Here is a 25,242-nt window from a genome sequence, read left to right on the forward strand (position 1 = left end):
ATTGTTTTTAAATACTTCCTCAGAATCCCAACACTCCTGAGTGATGGTAATGAGAAAAGAATCTAGTTGAGTGCTGGAGAGCTATCTCCTGGAACCCTTCATTCCTCTGCATGATGTCATGGAATCCAAAGCCAGAGCAAGTTTTTTTCCCTTTCTTCAAATCTTCATCAACTTATCCTGGAAATACTGATTCTCTAGTAGATAGCCTAAGCCAGGAAAAGATTCAAATCATGAATGCCTACCAGGTCTACATTTCCACTCCTGACGAAAAATAGGTCACCTTCTTCGAAATGTACTTTTTCTGAAGGACATGAAGAAGAGCACACTTGTACAATCCACTCACCATCTTGCTGTCAAAGACCTCTAGGGAGCCTTTCTGATCAGTAGGTGACCCCACCTGTGATCATTGTTCTACGTGGCTCCCAAGATGGTTCACAGATCAGAACATCCTGAACCAATTACCAATTGATATCTGTGCCAAGAATTCACTTTTCCTTGACTGATTGGCCCCGGTTAGTCTTTTGTCCTACTGAAGTGATGCTATGAAGGGAATGACAACTTTCTGCTGATTACTGATGTGAGTCAAACACGCCAGGGGTCAAGGTCAGCTGAGAAAAGTTATCTGCCTCTTCAGGCACTCCTCAACAATCAGGGGCCCAGTCAGTCTTACCCTCACCAGGTGCTTCAGGATAGATACCCAGTCACTCCCACAGTCCTTAACTCACTGAGAACCATCCAAGCTATTTTCCCTTCATCATCCACTATGCACTCTACTGACCTGATGACACTACGCCTTGTGACTACTTCCTCAGGATCCCCCTAGTCACAGGGACAAAGTTATCTTCTCTCTCTCTTTCAGGGACAGTTATCCTCTCTCTCTCTCTCTCTCTCTCTCTCTCTCTCTCTCTCTCTCTCTCTCTCTCTCTCTCTCTCTCTCTCTCTCTCTCACACACACACACACACACACACACACACACACACTACTCTGAAAACCCATCTAAAATTTCTGGATTTCCATGTCTAATATTTTCTATTTGGACATCAACACAAATAAGATGATGCACAATTTGTTTCATGATATTCTATTACTATACTTATCTTTTTTTGTTTGTGCTCATAGAGAGCTTTAAACTCATGGCACATTAGTCTTTGGTTTTTATGCTCAAGCTTGGTGCTCTACTCCTTATGCCACATATCAAATTTTGATATTGTTCTATTTTGTATCACGAGTCCTTCTGATAAGGGCAGTGAAGTTGTGCCCCCTGTTACATTTTCTCTTCTAAGATGTTTAGAAAAAGATGTTTATATTCAAAGAACTACAATATTTTAAATTAGAAAAATATTTTTTAAAATGTTTCATTGCAGAACCTTAAGTCGAAATGTAGTATTTTGTTGCATATTTAAAAATAAGTAAAGATATTGCTTGTTTTTTTTTTCTTCCTTTTTTTTTTTTTTGTCTTTCCTGGGCCTGGGCACTGTCCCTCAGCTCTTCAGCTCAAGGCTAGCACTCTACCATTTCAGCTACAGCACCACTTCTGGCTTTTTCTGCTTATGTGGTGCTGAGGAATCAAACCCAGGGCCTAATGCATATAAGGCAAGCACTCTACCACTGAGCCACCTTCCCAGCCCCTATTAGAGAAATTTTAAAAAGATGAGGAATAGCTGGGCACTGGTAGCTCACACCTGTAATCCTAGCTTTTCAGAAGGCTGAGATCTGAGCTCAGGAAGGAAAGTCCATGAGACTCTTACCTCCAATAAAAACCACTCAAAAACTGGAAGTGGCACTGTGGCTCAAGCAGTAGAGAGCTCCCCTTGAGCTGAGAAGCACAGGGATAGAGCCCAAGCCCAGAGTTCAAGTCCCACGACTGACCAAAAAAAAAAAAAAAGATGAGGAATATAGATTAAGTAACATTGAGCAGTCTCTTGTAAAAGCAGCATTCAGAAACTCTAAACATACCTCCATAACAATAGTAAAGATTTCCCATTTCTCAGAATTTTAGAAGGAACCTGAGCATATCCCAACTGTTCACAAATGTGAACCTCTTGGCGCTGAATGACAGTTGGAGTTGAAGGCAAGACTTCATTCTTCATCTCATCATTGTGGTAAGAGGTCATAGAATGTTCACACTGAGCACCTGCCAACATACACATTGACATCGTATTGTTTCAAAAATAAATCCCACAACCACATGTTACTATAATGTCTGGATATGAAATCCTTTTAAAATGGCAAAAGAGAGCATCAATCAAAATGTACTTTCATTGATTGAAAATTTCAGTGTGAATTTAAAAAAAAACAATTGGATTGGAGGAAACCCCATCACTGGAGCCCATGAACTTCAAGATCCAGGGCCGAGTCTCAGCCTTGATGCCACTCCTGCCACCACCCAGAAGCCACTGAAACCCTGTCCGTCCTCCACCACCTACTCAGGACACAAAATCCAGTGATGGGTAATGAGCTGGTACAGAAGGCCAAACTGACCTAGCAGGCTGAGCAATATGGTGACATGAAGTCTGTCACTGAGCAAAGAGCTGAATTGTCAAATGATTAAAGGAATCTTCTCTCAGTTGCTTACAGAAATGTTATAGATGCCTATAGGTCATCTTAGAGGGTCATTTCAAGTATTGAGCAAAAAAATGGAAGTTGCTGAGAAAAACAGCAGATGATGAAGAACATAGAATCAAGAATGAGCTAGGAAGCCGGGCGCTGGTGGCTCACGCCTGTAATCCTAGCTACTCAGGAGGCTGAGATCTGAGGATCGCGGTTCAAAGCCAGCCCAGGCAGGAGAGACCGTGAGACTCCTATCTCCAATAAACCACCAGAAAACCGGAAGTGGCGCTGTAGCTCAAGTGGTAGAGCGCTCGCCTTGAGCTGAAGAGCTGAGGGACAGTGCCCAGGCCCAGAGTTCAAGCCCCACGACCAACAAAAAAAAAGAAAAAGAATGAGCTAGGAGATAGCTACAATGATGCACTGTCACTTTTGGAAAAGTTCTCCATCCCTAGTTCTTCACAAGCAGAAAGCAGTCTTGTATTTGAAAATGAAGAGAGACTACTACCACTACTTGGCTGAGATTGCTGCAGATGATGACAAGAAAGGGATTGTGAATCGTTCATAACCAGCATACCAAGAAGCTTTTGAGATCAGCCAAAAGGAAATGCAAGCTGGGTGCTGGTGGTTCACACCTGTAATCCTAGCTACTCAGGAGGCTTAGATCTGAGCATCACCGTTCAAAGCCAGCCCAGCCTGGGCAGGAATGTCTGAGAGACTTTTGTTTTTCTTGTGAAAATAGTGTACAGAGGGGTTACAATTACATGAGCAAGGTAATGAGTACATTTCATATCAAGCATTGTTGCCTCCTCCTTTGTTTCCCCATCCCATCCCTTCCTATCCCCCCCTCACATCTCATCACACCCTCCACCCCCATGTGCCAAAATTGTAAAATTCGTTTTTCGGCATAATGTCTTGTACTTCATATTGTTGCAATGGGTCCACCTGTATCCTTATTTAAGCAATTTGTTTTTTCCCTTCCCCTCCACAAATTATACAACATCAAATACAGTGAAAACAGGGGTTATACCATCAGGGAGGGACATACAAAGCAATAAAGAAATCTTATAAATATGTTAGAAACAATAGCAAGATAGAAACATTTGAGACTCTTATATCTGATAAACCTCTCAGAAAACCAGAAGTGGTGCTGTGGCTCAAGTAGTAGAGCACTAGCTTTGAGCTGAAGAGCTGAGAGACAGCGCACAGACCCAGAGTTCAAGCTTCACAACTGATAAACCTATCAGTTTGGGTCTGCCCCTTAACTTCTCAGTGTTTTATTATGAAATTCTGAACTCCCCAGAGGAAGCTAGCTTTCTTGCAAAGACAGCTTTTGATGAAGTCATTGCTGAACTTGATACATTCAGTGAAGAGTGGTTCAAAGACTGCACGCTAATAACGTAGTTACTGAGCGAAAAGTTGACATTGTGGATATAAGATGAAGTGAAAGCAGGAGAAGGAGGGGAAAATTAATTGGCTTTCCAACTTTTGTCTGCCTCATTCTAAAATTTATACAGTAGACCATTTGTCATCCATACTGTCCCACAAATAGTTTGTCGTTTATGATTAATGACAGGTTTACGTTGCTTCTATTTGAATTTCTATATTTCCCAGGGGTTTTTCTGTTGCTTAATATTAGGGGAATAGATATTGCCCATTAACATTTAGTAAGCTATCTGTTTTCATCTTGAGATGACCAATATGAGGATGTAGAATTTTTATACAAGTTGTAAATGTTTGGCATGTACTTTGGTACATGGTGACTTCACAAAGGCCAGTGTTAAAACTGCTTCCATGTCAAAGTGAAGAAATCTTCCTACATATTGGTTTGTACTGGTGGAGAATAAAAGGGAAAATTGGTTCCAGGCACAGGTGTAGTTATTCTGGATATTAGAAAGTTTGGGCGCACTTGCAGGGCTGTGGTACAAACATTCCATGGCTGTTACATGCTGGAATCATGTATTTCTGTGGAAGAGTTATCTCAGTGTGCACAACTTAGAGTACAGCACTAGAAGTATTCTTTGACACAAAGTTGTGTCTCAATTAACTCTGGATAAGGGCAGAAATGGTTCACATTCCATTATTTGTAATGTTTGCTCATTATTTTTGCTACACATTTTATTTGTATTTAAATGTTTTAGGCAACCTACGAACAAATGTAAAAGTAAAGATGCAGTGAAAATGAACTGTTTGGTAATCATTATTACTACTTTCTCTACAACTTTCATGTAAATTAGTCTTTTGGTTTTGAAACACCTCAAAATAAATTGTACATTATTATAAACTTGTTCCTTACTCCCTTTTGGCAGCTAATGGGCTTTCACCAAGTTTAAAGTGCAAAGTTTATCACAATAGCAAAAATACTAATCTATCTAATGACCATCTCCTACAGAGCCAAGTTTTTCCTTTGGGAGGGGAAAATTGATTTGAAAAGTAATATGTTCCAGTTAAAATGTTGATATATAGCATTTTCTAACTTAGGAAGTCACAATGTTTTTGACCCATCATGACATTGGTTAGCATTAACTATAAATTCTGTTTTGGTTTTTGAGAATTTCTTGATTCTGTTTGCCTTCTGATTTTGGTCATTTTATTTGTCAGGTGCACAGGATTACCTTCCTTTTTTTTAGTCTTCTGTCTTGTCACCAACCATTCCTCCTTGGTGGCCATGTGCTTTGGAAAAGGTCACATGAATTTTCTGGCTCTACTTACTGTCAAAGATCCCTTGCTTTCTTTGCTTGCATCCCACAAACTATTAACCTCATCCTCTACTGCAGCACATCTCACCTTACTTGATGAGACTGTATATCTCCTATAAACTCTATCCCAAATGGTCTGCCATTGTTCGCCTTTAAATCTTCTCTAAGTAATGATGGGTCTGAGTTATACCAAATCTCACCCTACAGAGTATTTCCTCAGAATGTTACAGAAGACACCAAATAAAAGTGCCATTTTAAAAGACAGGTGGGGCTGAGAAGGTGGCTCAGTGATAGAGTGCTTGCCTCACAAGCATAAGGCCCTAGTTTCTATTCCTCAGCACCACATACACAGAAAAAGTGCGAAGTGGTGCTGTGGCTCAAGTGGTAGAGCACTCACCTCAAGCTGAAGAGCTGAGGGACAGCGCCCAGGCCCCACGACCAAGAAAAAAAAAGATATATTTTTTTCTTTCAGAATGTAAGATCCTCCAGAGCAGGGACAATATTTTCTGTATGTTCTATTGTGTCAGTACACTGTAAATGCTCAATAAATATTGATTATTGGAGGCAAAAAAAATCTGCTGTCATTGGAAATATCAACTATACCAATTACTATTCTTGAGTTTGATATAGTTCTAAAATAAAAACTGCCATTCTTTCAAAGACAAACAGACACATATGTGTATATAAACACACATACAATGCTTTGGAATAATCAGATTACATTTCATTAATATGAAATATTAAATCAGTGTTTTGTATAAATCAGTACAAACTCATCCAGTAAATTGAATCCATCCAGACTCCTTCATAACACCTGTAAACTTATCAGATCTTTTGCACAAGCATTAGTCCTCCTGAGTTAGCTGGTCAGGAGAAGCCACAACAGGACACAAGGTGTATTATCAGGGCCTTAAAAATAGGCCCACAAAAGAGGTGTGATCAGTTTTGAAAGAAGGGATGGATATCAGTAAGATTATTAAATTATTTGGGATTGAAAATCAAAGAAATGAAGATCTCTACAAAGAAGGGGACTAAAAAGAAAGGAAACACCTCTGAGGTCCAATCAGTCCAGTGTTCATGTACAAGTCTTCCAGGGGTGATGGGCCACAGTGTGATGCCCAGGGGCCCACATGCTTAACTGCTCAAGGCAGGATGAGATGAAGTCTGGGAGCCTGTATACAGGAAGGCTGAAGGTCAAGGTGATAGGAGGCAGAACCTTTATAAGAAGGGCCCTTTGTGTGTAATACTCGTTACTCAGGAGGCTGAGATCTGAGGATCAGGGTTCAAAGCCAGCCCAGGCAAAAAAAAATCTATAAAACTTTTTTTTTTTTTGCTAGTCCTATGGCTTGAACTCAGCATCTGGGAGCTATCCAGAGCTCTTTTGCTCAAAGGTAGCACTCTATGCCACAGCACCACTTCTAGATTTTTCTGTAAATAATTGGAGATAGGAAACTAACAGATTTTTCTTGCCCAGGCTGGCTTTGAACTGACATCCTTAGCTACCAGCCTCCTGAGAAGCTAGAATTAAAGGCCTGAGCAATTGACACCTAGCTCATACGAAACTCTTATCTCCAAGTAATCACCAAAAGGCCAGAAGTGGAGGTGTGGTTCAATTGGTAGAGTGCTAGCCTTGAGCATACATATTAAGGGACAGCACCCTGACTTGAGATCAAGCCCCAGGATCAACAGAAGGAATAGAAAAGAAATAATCTGAAAATCACAAGCCAGGAAGATGCAGGATATAGAGCAGAAGGAGTCTACTGTGTTTATGTAGCAGATAGACAAGGTGAGACCCAATGAGGCCAGAGGTCTGTGGAGCAGGTAAGACACTTGCCTAAGTGTCTCCTAGGATGGCAACATGCAGCATTTTGCATCTGTACCAGCAGGTGGCACTAAAACAACAAGGTTAGGCAGGCCTAGTTGGTTGGATCTAAGTAATGAGCAGGTGATTTTGTATATTTGTCAGGTGTTGGGGGTGGAATGGGGTGAACTGAGGCCCTTCAGGATTCCTTCATTCTTCCATTATCTTGCTCATCATTCCATTTTACAGATGAGGAAAGCTCTGACCTGATTTTTTAAATTAGTTATTTGCCTGATTTTTGCTAGCATTGGGGCTTTAACTCAGAGTCTGTCACTCTTACTTGGCTTTTCTTCTCAAGGCTGGCACTCTTCCCACTGGAGCCATATGTTCATATGTTTTGGGATTTTGCTGGTTCATTGGAGAAAAGAATCTCTCAAATATATCTGCTGGGGCTGGCTTTGAACTGAGATCTTCAGATCTCTGCCTCCCCGAATAGCTAGGATTACAGTCGTAAGCCATCAGTGAGTTGTTTTAGAGATGATTTTTTAAAGTAATATTTTTTTCTTTTTCTTTTTATTGTGAAAATACTGTACAGAGGGGTTACAATTACATGGGCAAGATAATGAGTACATTTCTTATAAGATAATATTTCTGTGTTCATCCATGGTGTGTGTGTGTGTACCCTCGTGCACGCATACACACACACACACACACACACACACACACACACACACACACACACACGCACACACACAGAGAAGCAGGGACATTGTCCAAGCCCAGTCAAAGGACAGAGCAATGTTCACACCAACCATTTATTGTCCAGTGGTCTTAGATTTTGGGTGAGGGGAGGGAGTGTTCTGTTACTCCCTGCCTTTTGGGCTATTCCTATTCCTTCCTGGTGACTACTTTGTTTCTCATCACAGACTCCCAAAACTCTCCTAGGGAGAACATCCTTTCTACCAGAATGGGAGTTCAGGGCTGCCACCCCCAAGATCTCATGTCTTTCTTTCCAGCTGTAGGCTTTCTCATTATGGGAAGAACATGGGCTCACGAGCCAGGGATCATAAATTAGCCACCTTTACTGCCTTAACCTGAAACCTGCCACATCCCTAGATGGAGGCTGGACACACAGACTTCATTCCTTCATTCTGCAAGCCATTCCTTTGCCACACTGCACATGGCAGCATGCGTGATCTGGGAAGGGTCTCAGATCAGCTTCTCTGGACAAAAGCAGATAAATAGTAACAAACAGATATGGAAAAATAACATAGGAAGGATTCTGGAGGCGGAGAACTAAGGATCTTGGTTCAAAGACAACTTGGGTAGGAAAAGATCCTAGACTTACCTTCAAAGAACCAGCAAATATTCCAAAGTTGGGCTGTGTTTAAAGTGGCAGAGTTCCAGCCTTGATCAAAAAAGTTAAGGGATAGTGACTAGGTTCTGAGTTGAAGCCTCATTACCAACAATAGATAGATAGATAGATAGATAGATAGATAGATAGATAGATAGATAGATAGATAGATAGATAGATAGATAGATAGATAGATAGATAGATAGATAGAAAGATAGAAAGATAGATAGATAGATTTTCTGTGTACTGGTATTAGCTACTCAGGAGACTGGGAGTGAGGCAAGAATCATGGTGTGCAGCCAGACAGGAAAGTCCATAAGACACTTATCTCCAATTAACTATCAAAAAGCTGAAAGCAGAGCTGTGGCTCAAGAGATACAGAGATAACCTTGAGTAGAAAAGCTGAGGGACAATGTGCAGGTCCTAAGTTCAATTCCCAGGATGAGCGTGCACACATGCACGCATGCATACATACACACACGCGTGCATGCGTGCATACACACACACACACAGAGGAAGATACAGTAGTATGACCATGGGGTGTGGGGTATAGACGGGGTGGCTGACTGGGAGCCGTGTTTTGGGTGTGGTGCTGGGGACAGAACTGGAGGAAGGGTCTCCTACAGGCCTAAGAATGGGGACTTCAGTAACAGGAAGAGCCAGCATCCAAATCTAAGGGAGAACAGCAAACGGGGAGGAGACAGAACTCTCTACACAGTTCTAGATTGTTCTGCAAGGTCCTAGTGTGGTAGGCAGGTGAATGAATGTTCTCTTCATGGCCTTCATCACTCTGGCTGTTAGTGGACCCCCTTGGTGTGTATGCAGGTCCTTGGTGTGTATGTATGCAGGTCCTGGGGCTTGAATTCAGAGCCTGGACATTGACCTTGAGCTGTTTATGCTCAAGGCTAGCATGCTACCTTTTGAGGAACATCTGTGCTTCCAGCTTTTTAGTAATTAAAGGGAAATGAGTGTCTCATAGCTCATGCCTGTAATCCTAGCTACTCAGGGAGCTAAGATATGAGGATCATGGTTCAAAGCTAGCCCAAACAGGAAATTCCATGAGACTTTTATCTATAATTAACCAAACGAAAACTAGAAGTGTTGCTATGGCTCCAAGTGGTAGAGTGCTAGCCTTGAGCAAAAGAGTTCAGGAACACCTAGGTCCTGAGTTCAAGCCTCGGTACTGACTCCCTCCTACCCCCTGTAGTAACTCAAAAAAAGAAGTCTCACAAACTTTCATGCTCAGGTTGACTTTGAACCATGATCTTCAGATTTCAGCCTCCTGAGTAGCTAAGATTACAGGTGTGAACCACCAGCATCTACCTCACTTGACTTTTCACTCAAGACAGCCCTCTACCACTTGAGACACAGCTTCACTTCCAGGTTGTTTTTGTTGTTTTTGAGTAACTGGACATAAGAGTCTGTTGGATTTTTCTTCCCAGGCTGACTTTAAACCATCATTCTCTGATCTCAGCCTCCTGAGTAGTGAGAATTACAGGTGTGAGTAACGAGCACCTGGCTAAAGCTCTCTTCTTGTCCATTTTTCAGTCCCGCCAACCTCCCTAGCTTCCTGCCCTGGCTTTTCACTCCCTTGCTATCATTGGTGTTGATTGTCACTCCCTCCTATTTTGAATGAATCACTCAGTCTCTGGTCCTAGGAATCTACTGCAATGCTATTATGATGACTAGGGCAAACATAAGGAAATAAGCCAGGGATAGACAGTATGGAATCTAAGCCTGCTACCTCTTACATCTGCCACAGTATGAGTGATCTTGGGGCTTCTGATAATGCCACTGCCCTCTTGGAGACCTCCAAGGAATTAGATGAATGCCTACTCACTGCAGACATGCCAAGTCCTGGGGTGCAGGGCACTAAGGCTCCTCCTGTACTCCACTGCCACCACTGGGACTGTGAGAGGTCACCTCCGTCTTCTGAGCCTTCATTTCCTCCATAGTTCACAGACATTGTCCTTAAACCCTTGCATTCCAATCCCTTCTCCTTTCTCCTGGATCTTTGCCAGAAGTCTCAGACTTATGATTTTTGGGCTTTGATTTTGGCTAAGCCGATCTGTCTGGTGCCAGCCTGGAAATCACACCATTATCATCATCCTTTCTTCATAGAGAAGAGAATGAATGGGGATTAAAGGTTTGTGATGATGAGATGGGAAAATGGAGACCCAGTCTTTGAATCAGTTTGTTAAAGAATATTAAAAACATGGAAGTGGCGCTGTAGTTCAAGCAGTAGAGCACTCGCCTTGAGCTGAAGAGTGCAAGGACAGTACCAGGCCCAGAGTTCAAGACCCACGACTGACAAAAAAAAAAAAAAAAAAAAAAAAAAGAATATTAAGAACAAGCCAGGCACTGGTTCCTGCCTGCCATTCAAGCAACTTAAAGAGGCTGAGATCTAAAGACCTTGGTTTGTAGTCAGCCTGGGCAAAAAAGCTTGTGAGATTCTTACCGACAATTAAGTTTTAAAAAGTCAGAAATGGGGGCTGAGAAGATGGCTTAGTGGTAAAGCGCTTGCCTTGCATGCCTGAGGCCCTGGGTTCGATTTCTCAGCACCACATAAGCAAAAAGAAAAAAGCCGGAAGTGGTGCTGTGGCTCCAGCAGTAGAGTGCTAGCCTTGAGCTGAAGAGCTGAGGGACAGCGCCCAGGCCCAGAGTTCAGGCCCCACAACCCGAACCAAAAAAAAAAAAAAAAAAAAGTCAGAAATGGAAGTGTGGCTTAAGTGGTAAATACCAGACTTGAGCAGAAAAGCTAAGCAAGAGAGCAAGCCCTAGTATCAGAGTACTCGCACATGCATGCGCACACACACACACACACACACACACACACACACACACACACACACACACACACACACACACACACACACACACATACATACACACACAATAAAATGTGTTTTAAATACTGACCCATAAACCAGCACTTCTAGGTGAATCTATTCTTTTTTCAAAACCCTTGGCTAAGGCTTTGGCTTCATCAGCTTGAGGTCCCAGAATAAATAGCATCAACACTGAAGATCCCTAAAAAAGCCAAAGTAAGGACACCTGGTAGGAAATTTTGTATCCCACCAGGAAGGTTGAAGACACAGACCACAGTTTGTTAAAATAAATACTTAAATAAAAAGGGACGTGGATGTTGGTGGCTTATGCTCTTAATCCTAGCTACTTGTGGGGCAGAGATCTGAGGATCACTATTCAAAGCAAATCTGGGCAGAAATGTCTATGAGTTTCTTTCTTGCTTGCTTGCTTTCCTTTTTATTTTTTGCCAGTCTTGGGCCTTAAACTCTAGGCGTGGGCACTGTCCCTAAACTTTTGCTTAAGGATTGCGCTCTATCACTTGAGCCATATAGCCACATCTGGCTCTTTCTGTGATTGACTGGAGATAAGAATCTCCTGAACTTTCCTGCCTTTACTGGCTTTTAAACCCAGATTCTCAGATCTCTGCCTCCTGAGTAGCTAGGATTACAGGTGGGAGCCACCAGGATAGGCTTGTCTGAGACTCTTATCTCCAGTTACCCACCAAGAAAACTGAATGGGGAGGCTGTGGTTCAAGGGGTTGAGTGCTAGCATAAGCAATAAAACCTCAAGGACAAGACCCAAACCTTGAGTTCAAGGCACAGGACCACACAAAAATAATAAAGAGAGAAGTAGCAAGGGGACAGTGGGAGGAGAGATTTACCATTCATCAAATACAATAGTCTAGAAGCTGACAAGGTGCTGACCCAAGTCACAACCAATCATCTATTTGAGGAAGCACAGTGACAACCAAGTAAATAAACAAATATGTGAAGCAACCATAGCAAGATCAACAGTGCAGGTGAGAGGGCTTTAAAGGGGTCATTGTGAGTCAAGTGCTGGTGGCTCACACCTGTTATCCTAACTACTCAGGAGGCTGAGATTTGAGGATCCTGTTTCAAAGCCAGCCCAGGCACTAAAGTCCATGAGACTTTTATCTTCAATACACTACTTTAAAAAGCTGTGGCTCAAGTGGTAGAGCACTAGCCTTAAGCTCAAGGACAGGGCCCAGGCCCTGAGTTCAAGCCCCAGTCCTCAGACTTCAGCTTCCTGAGTAGATAGGATTACATATGTGAGCCACCACAGCCAGGCAACCTTTTACTATATATTATCTCATTTAATGCCCATGGCTGCCCCAATAGGAGGGCTCAGTCTGAAAGTATCAGTTCTCATTTACTTTCAGTCAATGATCAGGTCTGTTTTTCCACTGAAAGTAGTCTTGTCTCTGGGAGGAGGATAAAAATCCCTTGTTTGGTGCATCCTATATTACAAAAGTGATGAAAGGGGCTGGGAAGGTGGCTCGGTGGTAGAGTGCTTGCCTTGCATGCATGAGGCCCTGGGTTCGATTCCTCAGCACCACATAAACAAAAAGAAAAAAGCCGGAAGTGGTGCTCTGTTTCAAGTGGTAGAGCACTAGCCTTGAGCTGAAGAGCTGAGGGAGAGAGCCCAGGCCCAGAGTTCAGGCCCCATGACCAGAACCAAAAAAAAAAAAAAAGTGATGAAAGGGCATGAGATTAAATCTGGGTTCTTAAAGTATTGTGGGGAAGCCTGGCCTGGTTTGCAACTTTGATTAAAAAGTGACTCTGGGAAGATAAAAGGAAAACAAAACACACCTCAACTCCAATTTCCTTCAGAGTACTCTAGGAAGCTAGTTGAAGAGAGGTGAAGGGGAGAGAGACTAAATAATTTCCTTCCTTTTATGACTTTGACTGCTATACTTCCTTCAAGCAGTAATTACTGAATACAATAGCTACAATGTACCTAGCTGGGGAAGGTCCTCAGTTTACTTTCCCAAGGTGGAGAAGTATATGAGCTAAAATCTTCAGGTCTCAGCTTTACTTAGGCTGCTTGGCTCAGGGAAGAGGGGGACCTTTTCTGCAAATTCTTCTGTCCAGAAAGAGCTCTAGTTTATTCTCAATAAACAGTAGCAGGTGCTGCTAGAGATAAGGATGGTATAGAATAGATTGTGACCTAGGAGCTCACATCCTCTCGAGGGAGGCCCAAACTGAGACCTGCTCTGTGGAGAAATCAAAGAACTAGTGAGAAAATGAATATTTTAGGTCAGCAGGCAAGGGAAGGGGTTGCTGAGGTAGAACTTCTGCTCCTGTTCCTGAGAAAATGGAGAGAACTACACAAAGGTTTATTTGTGTGTGTGTGTGTGTGTGTGTGTGTGTGTGTGTGTGTATGCATGCCAGGGGGCTTGAACTCCAGGTCTCATGCCCTTGCTTAGCTTTTCGTGCAAGGCAGATCCTCTACCACTTGAGCCAAACCTCCACTTTGAGGTGTTTTGCTAGTTTATTGGAGATAGGAGTCTGTCAGCTTTGTCTGCCCAGTCTGGCTTTTAACAAGTATCCTCAGATCTCAGCCTACTGAGTAGCTAGGGTTATAAGCAGAAGCCTTCAAGTATCCAGGTCCACACAAAGGTTTAGAGAAGAAATTTCTAGAAGTTTGCAAAGGCCCTGCCTGATTTGTTAACTTTTTGGGTATTTATTTAGTTAGGAAAACAGCAAGATCAGCCTAACTAGGAGAAAAGCAAAAGGTGTAAATCGGTCATATCATATGGACCTTGCAGGCTGTAAGGATTTGAAAGACCCCCTCCCCAACCAACCAGGCCCTGAGCCTCTTTGTAGGGGAACAGAGTTTTGTATCTAACCAAGCTATTTCTGGCTTCTGTAACATGCTTTGCTTTTCTATTACCCCACACTCCCCCTTTGATAACTAACCTCACCAGTTAATCAACAAGCCCACACCCTACTAACTAATCCCACCCCGCAGTCAGCCCCCTGGTGTGAGCGAAGGACAGGCGCTGACAAAGGTCACTTCCTCATACCAAGGGCGGGAGACACACAACTCGGGGCATGTACACAGAGGGACCCCCTCGAACAGTGATTGGCCAAAACACATGATTTGTTTTAAAAGGATTGGCTGCCTGCGTGCAGACCAGGTTGTAATACTTTAAATTTACTGGCTGAAAAAGCGCGGGCACTCCTGTAACGGACAGAGGGGTCCCATAAAAGGACCATCCCCGGGACTGCTCGGGGTTCCCAGCCACTGACCCGAACCTTGCGGATCTCGAGGTCACGTGCACCTGGGAACCTGGGCATGCCCAAATAAAACCCTCTTGCCTTTTGCATCTGGTGTCGTCTGACTGGTGCTTGGGGCAGGGAGGTCCTGATATGGGGGACACCCGAAGTCGGGGGTCTTTCATCTTGGGGGCTCGTCCGGGATCGCCCCCTGACCCACTCCAGCTCGGACCCACCAGGAGGTAAGCCGGCCTTTGTCTTTGTCTCTGTCTGTCTGGTGTTTGTCTCCGCGCAGCGTCTGTACTATTACGCGTAATAGCTCTGTATCTGGGCGGCTTGAGAAGGAGCTGACGAGCTCAGACTTCTCCCCCGCCACCCTGGGGGACGCCTCAGGGATTAGAGGGGCTCGATTTTTCGGAGCTCATGTCTGGAGGAAGGAGGGAACGTGGAATCTCTCTCCTTCCCGGGGAAAGGAGGGAACGTGGAATCTCTCTCCTTCCCGGGGATTTTGCTTCCCCGTCTGAAAATCTGCTTTCGGTTTGTGACCGGAGCCGCGCAGCGTTTGTCTTAACCTGTCCGTTTTTGGTTCTTTTTGTGTTCAGTGTTGGTTTAACTCTTGTTCTTTTTAACATGGGTCAGGCTGTTGTTACTCCTCTGTCTTTAACCCTAGACCACTGGAGAAGTAATCTCTCTCTTCCTGGCCCCGCCCTGGAGTCCTACTCCAGGGTGACCTGGAGGAAGGAGGGAACGTGGAATCTCTCTCCTTCTTGGGGGAAGGAGGGAACGTGGAATCTCTCTCCTTCTCGGGGAAAGGAGGGAACGTGGAATCTCTCTCCTTCTCGGGGAGTTTAGCCGTGGTCGGCCACTCCCATCTGAAGTTGCTTTTTCTGTTTGGCGCCTGTCTGTTTTTGTGTTTCTGTTTAGTGTTAATTGTTTCTGTTGTCTGTTTTGTTGTCCTTAAAGGGATGGGGCAGCAACTAACAACCCCCTTAAGTCTGACTATAGATCACTGGAAGTCACAGCCTGAGCCGAGATTGTCAGGTTTTGGGAACTTGCTTGTTTGTCAATTATGAAATTGCCACTGACCACCTGCGAGTGGCCCCAGTTAGATCTCAGCCTCAGGCCTTGGCTTAGGGGGTCTGAGCGTGGGGGAGAACCTGTCAGTCTGAGGGGACGGCCGCTAGGGACTTCTTTCCCTTGCCCCAAGATGACTGGGAATTCTCCTCTGCCTTGGAAGGCCCCTGGGTCAAGGTCTGCAGGAATCTAATAGAAAAATTTCTCTGGAATGAGTAGAGGGGGTGTTGAGTCCCCTGGTAAGTGGTGAGATGTCGCCCCATTCACTGAGACCTGATTTTGTCTTTGTGACCACTTGTTTGTCTTGTTAACTTTAGTGTGTTTGTTTTATGTTTTCTGGGGTAGGAAAGTTCTGGGTGAGTGTGGCAGGCTCACCCAGCAGACTCTGGATTCAGCTTGCTGAGTGAGAACAGCACAGAGTTCCGGTAGGGATAAACTGGGGCCCATTAGTCCCCAACTCAGCCTTTGGTTCTTGTCTAGTTCTGTTTTAAAATTGGTACCAGTTTTAAATGTGGATCCTTGGTTTTTGTGTGTATCTGTGTTTTTGTTATTTATCTATTTAAACATCTCTGAGGGAATAAAAGTTCCAACTGGGCTTGGTCACAGACCTGCTATGCCCACCCTCCCTGCGAGGCATGGAAGGTTACTGGGCTAGTTTGGTTCCCTTCAAGCCTCAGGCTGCACCTTCTCCCAGTGGAGGCTGCTGGAGGACAGGCGAGGGCGTAGAAGGCTGTGTGCCTGGTTTGGACTTTTCAGCTAGTTCTGTCTAAAATTGGGTAAAAATAAATAAATAAATAAATAAATCAGGCCAATTTTGTTTTAGGTGACTCCCTCCCCCAGCCCTCCTCCAACTCAGAAGAGATTCAAAAGCCTTGCTAACAAGCAAGCTCTGTGAAAATGAAGCCCAACAAAGGTACCTAGTTCTAAAAGAAATACTGTCTTAAATTTTTGTTTAAAAACTTTAGAAGGCGTACATACAACTGATTTTGATTTTTGCGCACTTTAAGATCTGTGTGAGTGTTTTGTGTGTGTCTGTGAACGTGTTCAAAGATGAAAATTGTCAGCATACTGTAACAATTGGGTGAGTTTAAATTTAAAATTCAAAAGATTATGAGGTTTGGACATTACCAAAAATTTTAAAGAATCTTCACATTGTTTTAAATGGCTTTTTAAAGATTCTTTAACTTGCAAATTAGAAAATCTGGTATTTTAAAAGCTAATATTTTAAAATGCATAAGTCTGTTTATACTGTAATCAAGTTATCTGGCTTAACAAAATGCATTGGCAGTTTGGCATTTAATTCCCTTGGCTAAAATTTGGGGAAAAATAATAAAAATTTAAATGTAAAAGTTAGTTTAACACTGTCAAAGATGTTACCTGTTCTGTCTGTCTAAAACTGTGTATTTCATTCGAGAACCAAGAGAAGAGACAGGGGGAAAAACTTAGAAGCCAACAGAAGACCTATCTTTAGGGGTTAGGGGTGAACAAGCAGAAGTGCAGTTCAGCTGGTCATGCATGGTGGGACAGGCCCTGGGAGGAGTCCACCCATGGTGAGGCAAGCTGGCACAAACGCAGTTCATCTAACCCTAAAGAGTCGGATTGGGTGTGTGCCTGCCTATTCCATAGGAGGGGCCAAGTGGCCCATCGTTGTTCTGTCTCTTTTCCCTGTGGATAGCCACTGAAAACATGATTAAAATGAGTGATGTGATGATCTGATTAGTATTGCTAAAACTTCCCCTTGGATGTGTTAACATTAAAATTAGGAAGGCCTTAAAAAGAGAGTTAAAAAGTTATTTGTATAATGTGACTTGCTTTTAATGTTTACAATTAGGATGTTTTTAAAAGTCATAAAGACGCTAAGTCTAACTTTTTGGTTCAGTTATGATGATTGTTATTTTCTCATTAAGGAAAAATTGTCATCTGAGTTTAAAAATCTTAATGTATGTCTGTTTTAAAACAAGAAGCCAAGAGGCAATGAGTGACACTTGGCCTCAAGATTTCAAGGGATCTTTTCAAAACGCAAATAATAACTAAAGTATAAAATATTAAAGGTGGTTAATAAGAGGTTTAAAAAAAATAGGGAATGGATTTTTGGATATAAAGTTTAAATGTAAAATTGTTCTTGACATTAGCCTCAATGTGCACAAAGGAAAAATTAGGATTACCAAAATAATTGCTATTCTAGTTTGCTCTTATAGGTTTTTCGAGTTTCCAGCAAAGTCCAGAGCAAAGCACAGAGGATTCCTACAGTTTGTCAGATGTAACTTTGACTCTTAATAAGTTTCAGGTAAGAGCATGCTTAAAAGCTACTTCTATGTTGACCACCTTGTTGCTTTCAATTGGAGTAAAGTGGCCTTTTATAAGACTCATTGATCTGCAAACTGGTTCAAAGCCAGTCCGGGCAGAAAAAGGTCCCTGTGAGACTGTCACCTCTACTCAGCCAGCAGAGTGCTGAAAGAGCAAGCAGAGATGCTTTGGGACTCACAGTGGCAGAATACTAGCCCTGGACTGAAGAGTTAAGGGACAGCATTCAAGCCCCGAGTCTGGGACTCAAAGTGGCAGAGTGCTAGCCTTGAACTGTAGAGCTGAGGGACAGTGCTCAGGCCCCGAGTTCAAGTCCAGCAACCAGCTAAGGAAAATGCCAATGAGGCATTTATCCAGTGTAGAGAAGACACTCCCGGGACAAAAACAATGGAGGAACATCCAGAGGCAGTAAGCCACTGCTTGGATGGCAGAAATGTCAGATCCTAGAGTCATTTGTGCGTGGCCCTTCAAGACTGATCAGAGCCGGGAGGTCATAGGAAGATAGTTTGGAAGCATGCCTAATGTTCATGACTACCTTGTAAGGGACAGGAACTTGCCAGTCCTCTGTGATAGTAAAAAAGCTAATGTTATAAAATATGGGGGGGTAGTTTAAATCTTAACCCCTTTATGTGCCAAAAGCTCTAATTGGCAGTAATATTGAGCTGACACCAGTTACATGAAATTCATCTTCTCAGGAAAAAGTTTGTAAACCTGAGAGTGTGTTTCTATTGATATCTGTCTAAAGGCCTGCAAAGGTAACTCAGGCATTGTGTTAGGGTCACTAGAGATCACATTCCTAAGTCATCCAGAAAGATGCTTTTACAAACCAGAGTGCTAAACAAGCTACACTGCTATAGCTGGAGAAAAGGTCTGTGCAGTTGTCAAAAGTTAAATATTGTTCTTAATGACATCTAACCCTGATGGCCTCTTTGTAAAATAGGCTAAGGTTATAGGCTCCTGGCTAGGTAAGATCAATGCCCCTAAAGTCAGCTTGAAGAAGTTACAGAAGATGGACCTTCGCCCTTCTACCCCCATTTTAAGATCAAGGGTCCAGAGTCAGTTTTGGAAAAATGAGGCAAAATAGATAAAATAATTTTTAAAAAAGGGCATAAAAAATAGTGTTAACTCTTGTAGGTGTGCAAGGTGTGGAGACTGCATTTGTCAGAGATGGTTACAAGACTAAGCCTTCTGTGTGTATTTACTAAAATATCTGGATAGTAAAAAGTTGTGATTTTGGTAAATTGTCCTGAGCTATTGTTTAAAAGATCTTAAAAACCAGCAGGATCAAAGCCTGCCAAGCCTATGCAATGTATCCTTAACCAGTCTGTGTAGGAATTTACAGCCGAGCATGAGGTGTGACAGTCCCTTGGAGCCACTGAGAGATCCTGCTGTTGCTGCTGCTGCTGCTGTTACGGTTGCTGCTGCTGCTGCATACCCTAATGGGTAAAGTTCAACGACGGCCTGACAGTCACTTGGAGGAACTCCTGCTTGATTCCATCACCTGAGTCTGCTTCCTGGTTGACTGCTGCTAAATCTAAGATCTTGTGGGACATTCTTTTGGGTGATATCCAGAAACCCTCTCTTCCCACAGTGGATATTGGGGACAAGGATATCACTGGCTTGCTTGTCTTAGGCACTTCAGTGCATAATGACTGGAAATCCACTCTATGGTCACAGCCTAGTTTGGCTCTGGTATGGTAATAACCTGAGTGTGTTATCAATGGAGGTAATACTCTTAGCCTTAAAATCTAGCAAGCTTCTGCATCACAGTGGTGCCTTAAGGCTGTTCTAAGATAAAGGTTCTGCAAGCCAAAGGAAAATTGGGCTTGTAACACTGGAATTACCCCGTGTGTGTCAGCAGCCGTTTTTAACCCAACTAGGGATTATTGTGTACTAGTGCAAATTTGGCCCCGCATCACCTACCATCCCGATGAATTTGTCCTCCAGTATTTCGAGAACCCTGTATACAGGGACAACAGAGAACCTGTAACTCTCTCCCTAGCTGTTCTTTTGGGCCTTGGAGGAATAACGGCCGGAATCGCCACAGGAACCACAGCCCTGATGAAGGCAGATCAATACATGCTCCTACATCAGGCTGTAAATAAAGACTTAAAGACCCTAGAAAAGTCTGTCCGGGCGTTGACAGACTCCGTAAGCCCCTTAGCTGAGGTAGTCCTCCAAAATCGAAGGGGGTTAGACTTGCTTTTTCTAAAGGAAGGGGGCCTATGTGCAGCCTTAAAAGAAGAGTGTTGTTTTTACGCTAACAAAACAGGAGTAATAATCGAGACCCTAGACAAACTCAAAGAGAGGCTAGATAAAAGAAAGCGGGAATTTGAGTCCCAACAGAGCTGGTATGAAGGATTATGGAACAAGTCTCCTGGTTCACTACCCTATTATCCTCCTTAATGGGACCACTTATACTACTAATGCTAATCCTTACTTTAGGCCCTTGCATTGTGAACCGCTTGATACAATTTGTAAAAGACCGCCTATCGGTAGTACAGGCCCTAGTTTTGACCCAACAATATCAAGCCCTCAGGCAACAGGAAACTGGTAGTTAATATGAAAAAGGACAACACCGGCCTCTAAGGTTAGAGGCACTAACAAAAGAAATGGGGGAATGAAAGACCCCCTCCCCAACCAACCAGGCCCTGAGCCTCTTTGTAGGGGAACAGAGTTTTGTATCTAACCAAGCTATTTCTGGCTTCTGTAACATGCTTTGCTTTTCTATTACCCCACACTCCCCCTTTGATAACTAACCTCACCAGTTAATCAACAAGCCCACACCCTACTAACTAATCCCACCCCGCAGTCAGCCCCCTGGTGTGAGCGAAGGACAGGCGCTGACAAAGGTCACTTCCTCATACCAAGGGCGGGAGACACACAACTCGGGGCATGTACACAGAGGGACCCCCTCGAACAGTGATTGGCCAAAACACATGATTTGTTTTAAAAGGATTGGCTGCCTGCGTGCAGACCAGGTTGTAATACTTTAAATTTACTGGCTGAAAAAGCGCGGGCACTCCTGTAACGGACAGAGGGGTCCCATAAAAGGACCATCCCCGGGACTGCTCGGGGTTCCCAGCCACTGACCCGAACCTTGCGGATCTCGAGGTCACGTGCACCTGGGAACCTGGGCATGCCCAAATAAAACCCTCTTGCCTTTTGCATCTGGTGTCGTCTGACTGGTGCTTGGGGCAGGGAGGTCCTGATATGGGGGACACCCGAAGTCGGGGGTCTTTCAGATTCTTGTGGATTGTTAATGTGAAGGAAAAGTACTGGTGAGTCCCCACAGTTCACCTGGGGTTCTAGCCGCTCCTCTGGCTACTCTGTTACAGCAGTGTGCCCAATATAAAAGAACTATAATATTAGTCATTGCATCATTCACAGTAGTGGAAAGGTAGGAGCAACCCAAATGTCCATGGATGAATAAACAAAATGTGATCTATGCATCCAATGAAATACTATTCAATCTTAAAAAGGAATGGCATTCGGACCCATGCTACATGAATGAATCTATATATTGTAAGTGAAATAAACCAGATATAAAAAACGACAATTTGTCTCCACATCCATAGTTAAAAAATAGTAAAAATAAATAAATAAAAGTCAAATTTGCTGGGTACCCATGGGTCACATTTATAATACTAGCTTCTCAGTGGGCTGAGAACTGAGGATGGAGGCTTGAAGCCAGGCTAGGCAGAAAAATCTCTGGGGCTCTTAACCCAATTATACCAAAAAGTCAGAAGTAGAAGTGGGACTCAACAGTAGAATATCAGCCTTGCGCAAAAAAAATTCAACTTCGAATGGAGAATGAGTCGGTCAGTGCGGGTGAGAAAGAGCAAGCTTTCTGGGTGCAACAGCACTGTGGCAGAGCAGAGCACACAAAGCCAGCCCTAGGCTGATGAGGAAGGGCAGAAAAGACAGCAGAAGTTTGATTACTTTTATTGGCCAGCCCTGTGGGTTGACCCCAGGGCCTGGGTCCTGCTCCTGACCCTCATTGTGCTTAAGGCTAGTGCTCTACCACTTGAGCCACAGCCCTGACCTGCTTTTGGCTTTTTCTGAGTCTTTATTGGAAATAACACTTTCATGGACTTCCTGCCAGACTGGCTTCAGAAATTGATCCTCAGATCGCGACCTCCCGAGTAGCTAGGCATACAGGCATGAGCTACTACTTCCCCCCCCATTTCATTAACTCTTGTGTGTCATCCCCAGGAATGTGCACTGGAACCAAGGTGACCCAAGCCTTCAGGGGAGCCCCAGACCCCGGGGGCTGAGCAAAGGTGCGACTCCAGCATTATCTCCAAAGCCCAAGGAACTCGATTCCAGTGACCATTAGCAGCAGCAGAGGAGGCAGGGATCAGACTGGAGTGCACTCCAACTGCACCGAAATGCACCAGGAGCACCAATGCCCAGCGAGCACCAATTAGCTCCCAACAACCCAACTCCGCCTCTTTCTCACTGCCCAGTGGGTGAGGGAGCTACCGAGGAGCAGGATGCATGGTCGCAGCTTCAGAAGAGGGACTGAAGAACGCAAAAAATCATATATATATATATATATATATATATATATATATATATATATATATATATAATGACAGCACCTAACAGCCATTTTTGCTTCTGTATGAATTGCTTTGTACTGGATGATTGTATGGTTTTTGTATGATTTTAACTGTGACTGGTTTTAGTTACTTAGTAGTGGAATGTCAGCCTGGGAGCCTAGAGTTGCTTAGTAAAAGACTTCAAAGGGTTTACAGCCCTGACCAAGGGGGCAAAGTCCTCAGAATTATCCCCACAGCTGCAACGCCCCTCCTGGAGGCTGAGGCAGTAAAGCCCTAGGGAAGAATTATAATGTTTTAAGAAACCTAAGCAACTCCATTTTTGTTTAACACTCCATCTCAGTTCTGCGATTTGACTCGTGATCCACTTTAGCCCCAATGCTAGGAATTTATGACAGAAAGCCATGCACAATTCTTGGAGCCATAGATGGCATTTGCTTAAGGCAGGTGTTAGCCCCCAAGTGGTGTTGCCCCCCAGCCACCTAGGACTAAGAGTTGTTAACCAACCCATTCTTCAGTGCCCGGGGCAAGGCATGCCATGCATTCTGTTGGTCCGGGTGTGAAGTAACCTTTTTCGGTCAAGCTATGGACCAAGGACATTTTTTCTGTAAAGGTCAACCAATCATTATTTGCCCAGTTTAGCTTGCTTTAAATGTAAGTGTTAACCAATCATGTAATTTCTTATGTAAAAGTTCCTTAAAGTTGTTGGTTCAATACTATAAAAACTGCCCTGAGGCTCAGGGCCTCTTAGCGTCACCAGTTACCATGTGCGCGGAGGACCAAGCTCGAGCTTGCAATAAACCGGCTCTTTGTTGCTTGCATTGATCGTGGTCTCTGGTGGTCTTCTGGGGGTCCCCGAATTTCGGTATAACAGGACCTCTAATGTTGGACCCACAGTTGGCACCCAGATAGACTTGAATCTCCACGCGAAGGTGAAGGCGAGTGATACAAGCATTTGCTAGCAAGTGTAGAATGGGGAATCATGGGTCTGTGGTGGCTTCACAGTGCCCAACACTTGCATTGGCGGCGCCAACTTACCCTGCAGCTGTGACTCAGTGGTATGGCCCAACTTGCTAGTCAGGCAGCGGTGGAAATGCTATAGAGTCAGAGTGGGGACAGCGCCATTGCTGTCTTGGGTTTGGTTAGTTGTTGCTGCTGCCACCACGTGGGCACACGGTCAGGTCTGACTGTCCATATTGGCCACATGGTGATTGTAGAGTCTGGCATCTAATCTTCATGCTGGGGGAGGAAAACCAGCCTCCCAGATGAGAGGCGTGCCCGGATCCCTGGAGGCAGGGGTGGGCACTTGGCTGATAGGTTATTGAACCTGTCAGTCCAATGCCTGGGACTGGGAATTTCCGGTGGATCTGCCCGTGTTCAGATCTTTTTAGGCCAGGTGGTCGGCGTGTCCGGATCCCTGGGGTGAGCACTTGGCTGATAGGTTATTGAACCTGTCAGTCTAGTGCCTGGGACTGCGAATTTCCGGTGGATCTGCCCGTGCTCCGATCTTTTTAGGCCCGGACCAGCTTAAGTCTTGCCACGTGTGTCTCCCTAGTCGAGTGCTGGGTCCTGTCTCATCTGTGGTCATCATGCCATGGTAATTCAGATCTCCATGGAAGCTGAATTGCCTTGTTGGTATTGGTTTTATTTCTTTCCTCTTTAGCATGTTTGCTAGCTGGGTTATGTGTATTTGGGGGGCTGTGGGCCTTTGTAACAACGGGCGGCCTGTAGCCTGTTAACTGTGTAATAAAGACTCCAGTATTTCATATTCCATTATGTGGCTTCAGGGATAGCTCACAACACAGCTAGTGCGGAGCAGGGCTGCCGGGACTGAAGGGGCTTTTTCAGGTGGTGGTACTGGTGGCCCTGGTCTTCCTGCCCAATGTGGGGCCGTGGCCTTTGGACCGTGAGAGGCAGCTTGGTGGCACCCGTGGAGGTTCAGAAAAAGTGCTGGTTCTAGCTGCGGGCAGGTGAGTGCCTCGGTCCGGTATGGCATGGAATGCTGCACCCCCCCTTCTCCAAATACTTTTCTGCTGCCCCTTCTTGCTCCTTCTCCTCCTGTCGGAGTCCTCAGAGGTAGCATGGGAAAAGTCTGCACTTTTTCCCACTTTTTCCCCCAGATGGGGCAAATTGAGGCTCCAAGGATGAAAATGTGTGCACTCAATTGAGTCAGAATTAGAACCCAGGGCCATTGGTGCCCCAGTCTGGGACTCTTATTTCAAATTTCCATGCTTTACAGTCAGTCCTCCTTTCTGTTGCCCTCTCTCGTCCCCTGACCTCATCCAATGTTCTCTTTCTGGAGAGAACCCTGTATCCCAGGGTATCATGCCTTCTGTAGGACTGGTTCCCTCATCTCTGCTCTCCTCCCTCATCCCCCCCCCCACCTCACCCGATCCTGTTGTTTCTGCTCAGGTCAGTCCCTTTTTCATTTTACCATTTGCACAGGGGCCCCTGGGCCTCCCTGCTCCCCTCTCCCTATTTGGCTTTCCCCATTGCTATTTTTTTTTCAGATCCTGTGGATTCCTTGGGGAGTGAGTGCAGAGATCCTCTTGGAGCTTCAGGTGCCTTGGATAGGGCGAAAGGTGAGTTTCTGGTTCCTGAGGAACTTGCCACCTTTAACTCTCCAGGAGTATGGAAGTGTCCTGGTGGAGGGATTCCCAAAATGTCCCAAAGCACAATTCCTTGAGGGTAGAATGCCACATGCCTTCCTCCTCTCCTCTGAATTGATGGGACTTGGTATTTTTTGCATTTCAAACTGTGATCATTTTTGTTATTGCCTTTTTGAAACTTAATCATATACCTGTACCTGTGTACATGCATTAGGCTAAATTTGCATTTTTCTGTGTGTGTGTG

The 25,242-nt window shown here is 44.2% G+C and overlaps 1 protein-coding gene and 1 pseudogene across 1 annotated transcript in view; both read left to right on the forward strand.

Annotated features, from left to right (window-relative positions):
* Positions 1 to 2,235: 2,235 nt before the first annotated feature.
* LOC138827137 (14-3-3 protein zeta/delta-like) lies at positions 2,236 to 4,021 on the forward strand (annotated as a pseudogene).
* Positions 4,022 to 10,126: 6,105 nt separating this feature from the next.
* The window catches only part of LOC138827152 (zinc finger protein 658B-like), a 193,244-nt gene continuing 178,128 nt past the window's right edge, over positions 10,127 to 25,242 (forward strand). The window contains exons 1-3 of the mRNA XM_070022632.1: positions 10,127 to 10,313; positions 19,725 to 19,978; positions 24,900 to 24,971. Coding sequence (XP_069878733.1) covers positions 10,127 to 10,313; positions 19,725 to 19,978; positions 24,900 to 24,971 — 513 coding nt within the window. The remainder of the gene's footprint in view (positions 10,314 to 19,724; positions 19,979 to 24,899; positions 24,972 to 25,242) is intronic.

This window comes from Dipodomys merriami, unplaced genomic scaffold (assembly GCF_024711535.1).
Source record: "Dipodomys merriami isolate MVZ:Mamm:240054 unplaced genomic scaffold, mDipMer1.0.p SCAF_151, whole genome shotgun sequence".
Lineage (NCBI taxonomy): Eukaryota > Metazoa > Chordata > Mammalia > Rodentia > Heteromyidae > Dipodomys > Dipodomys merriami.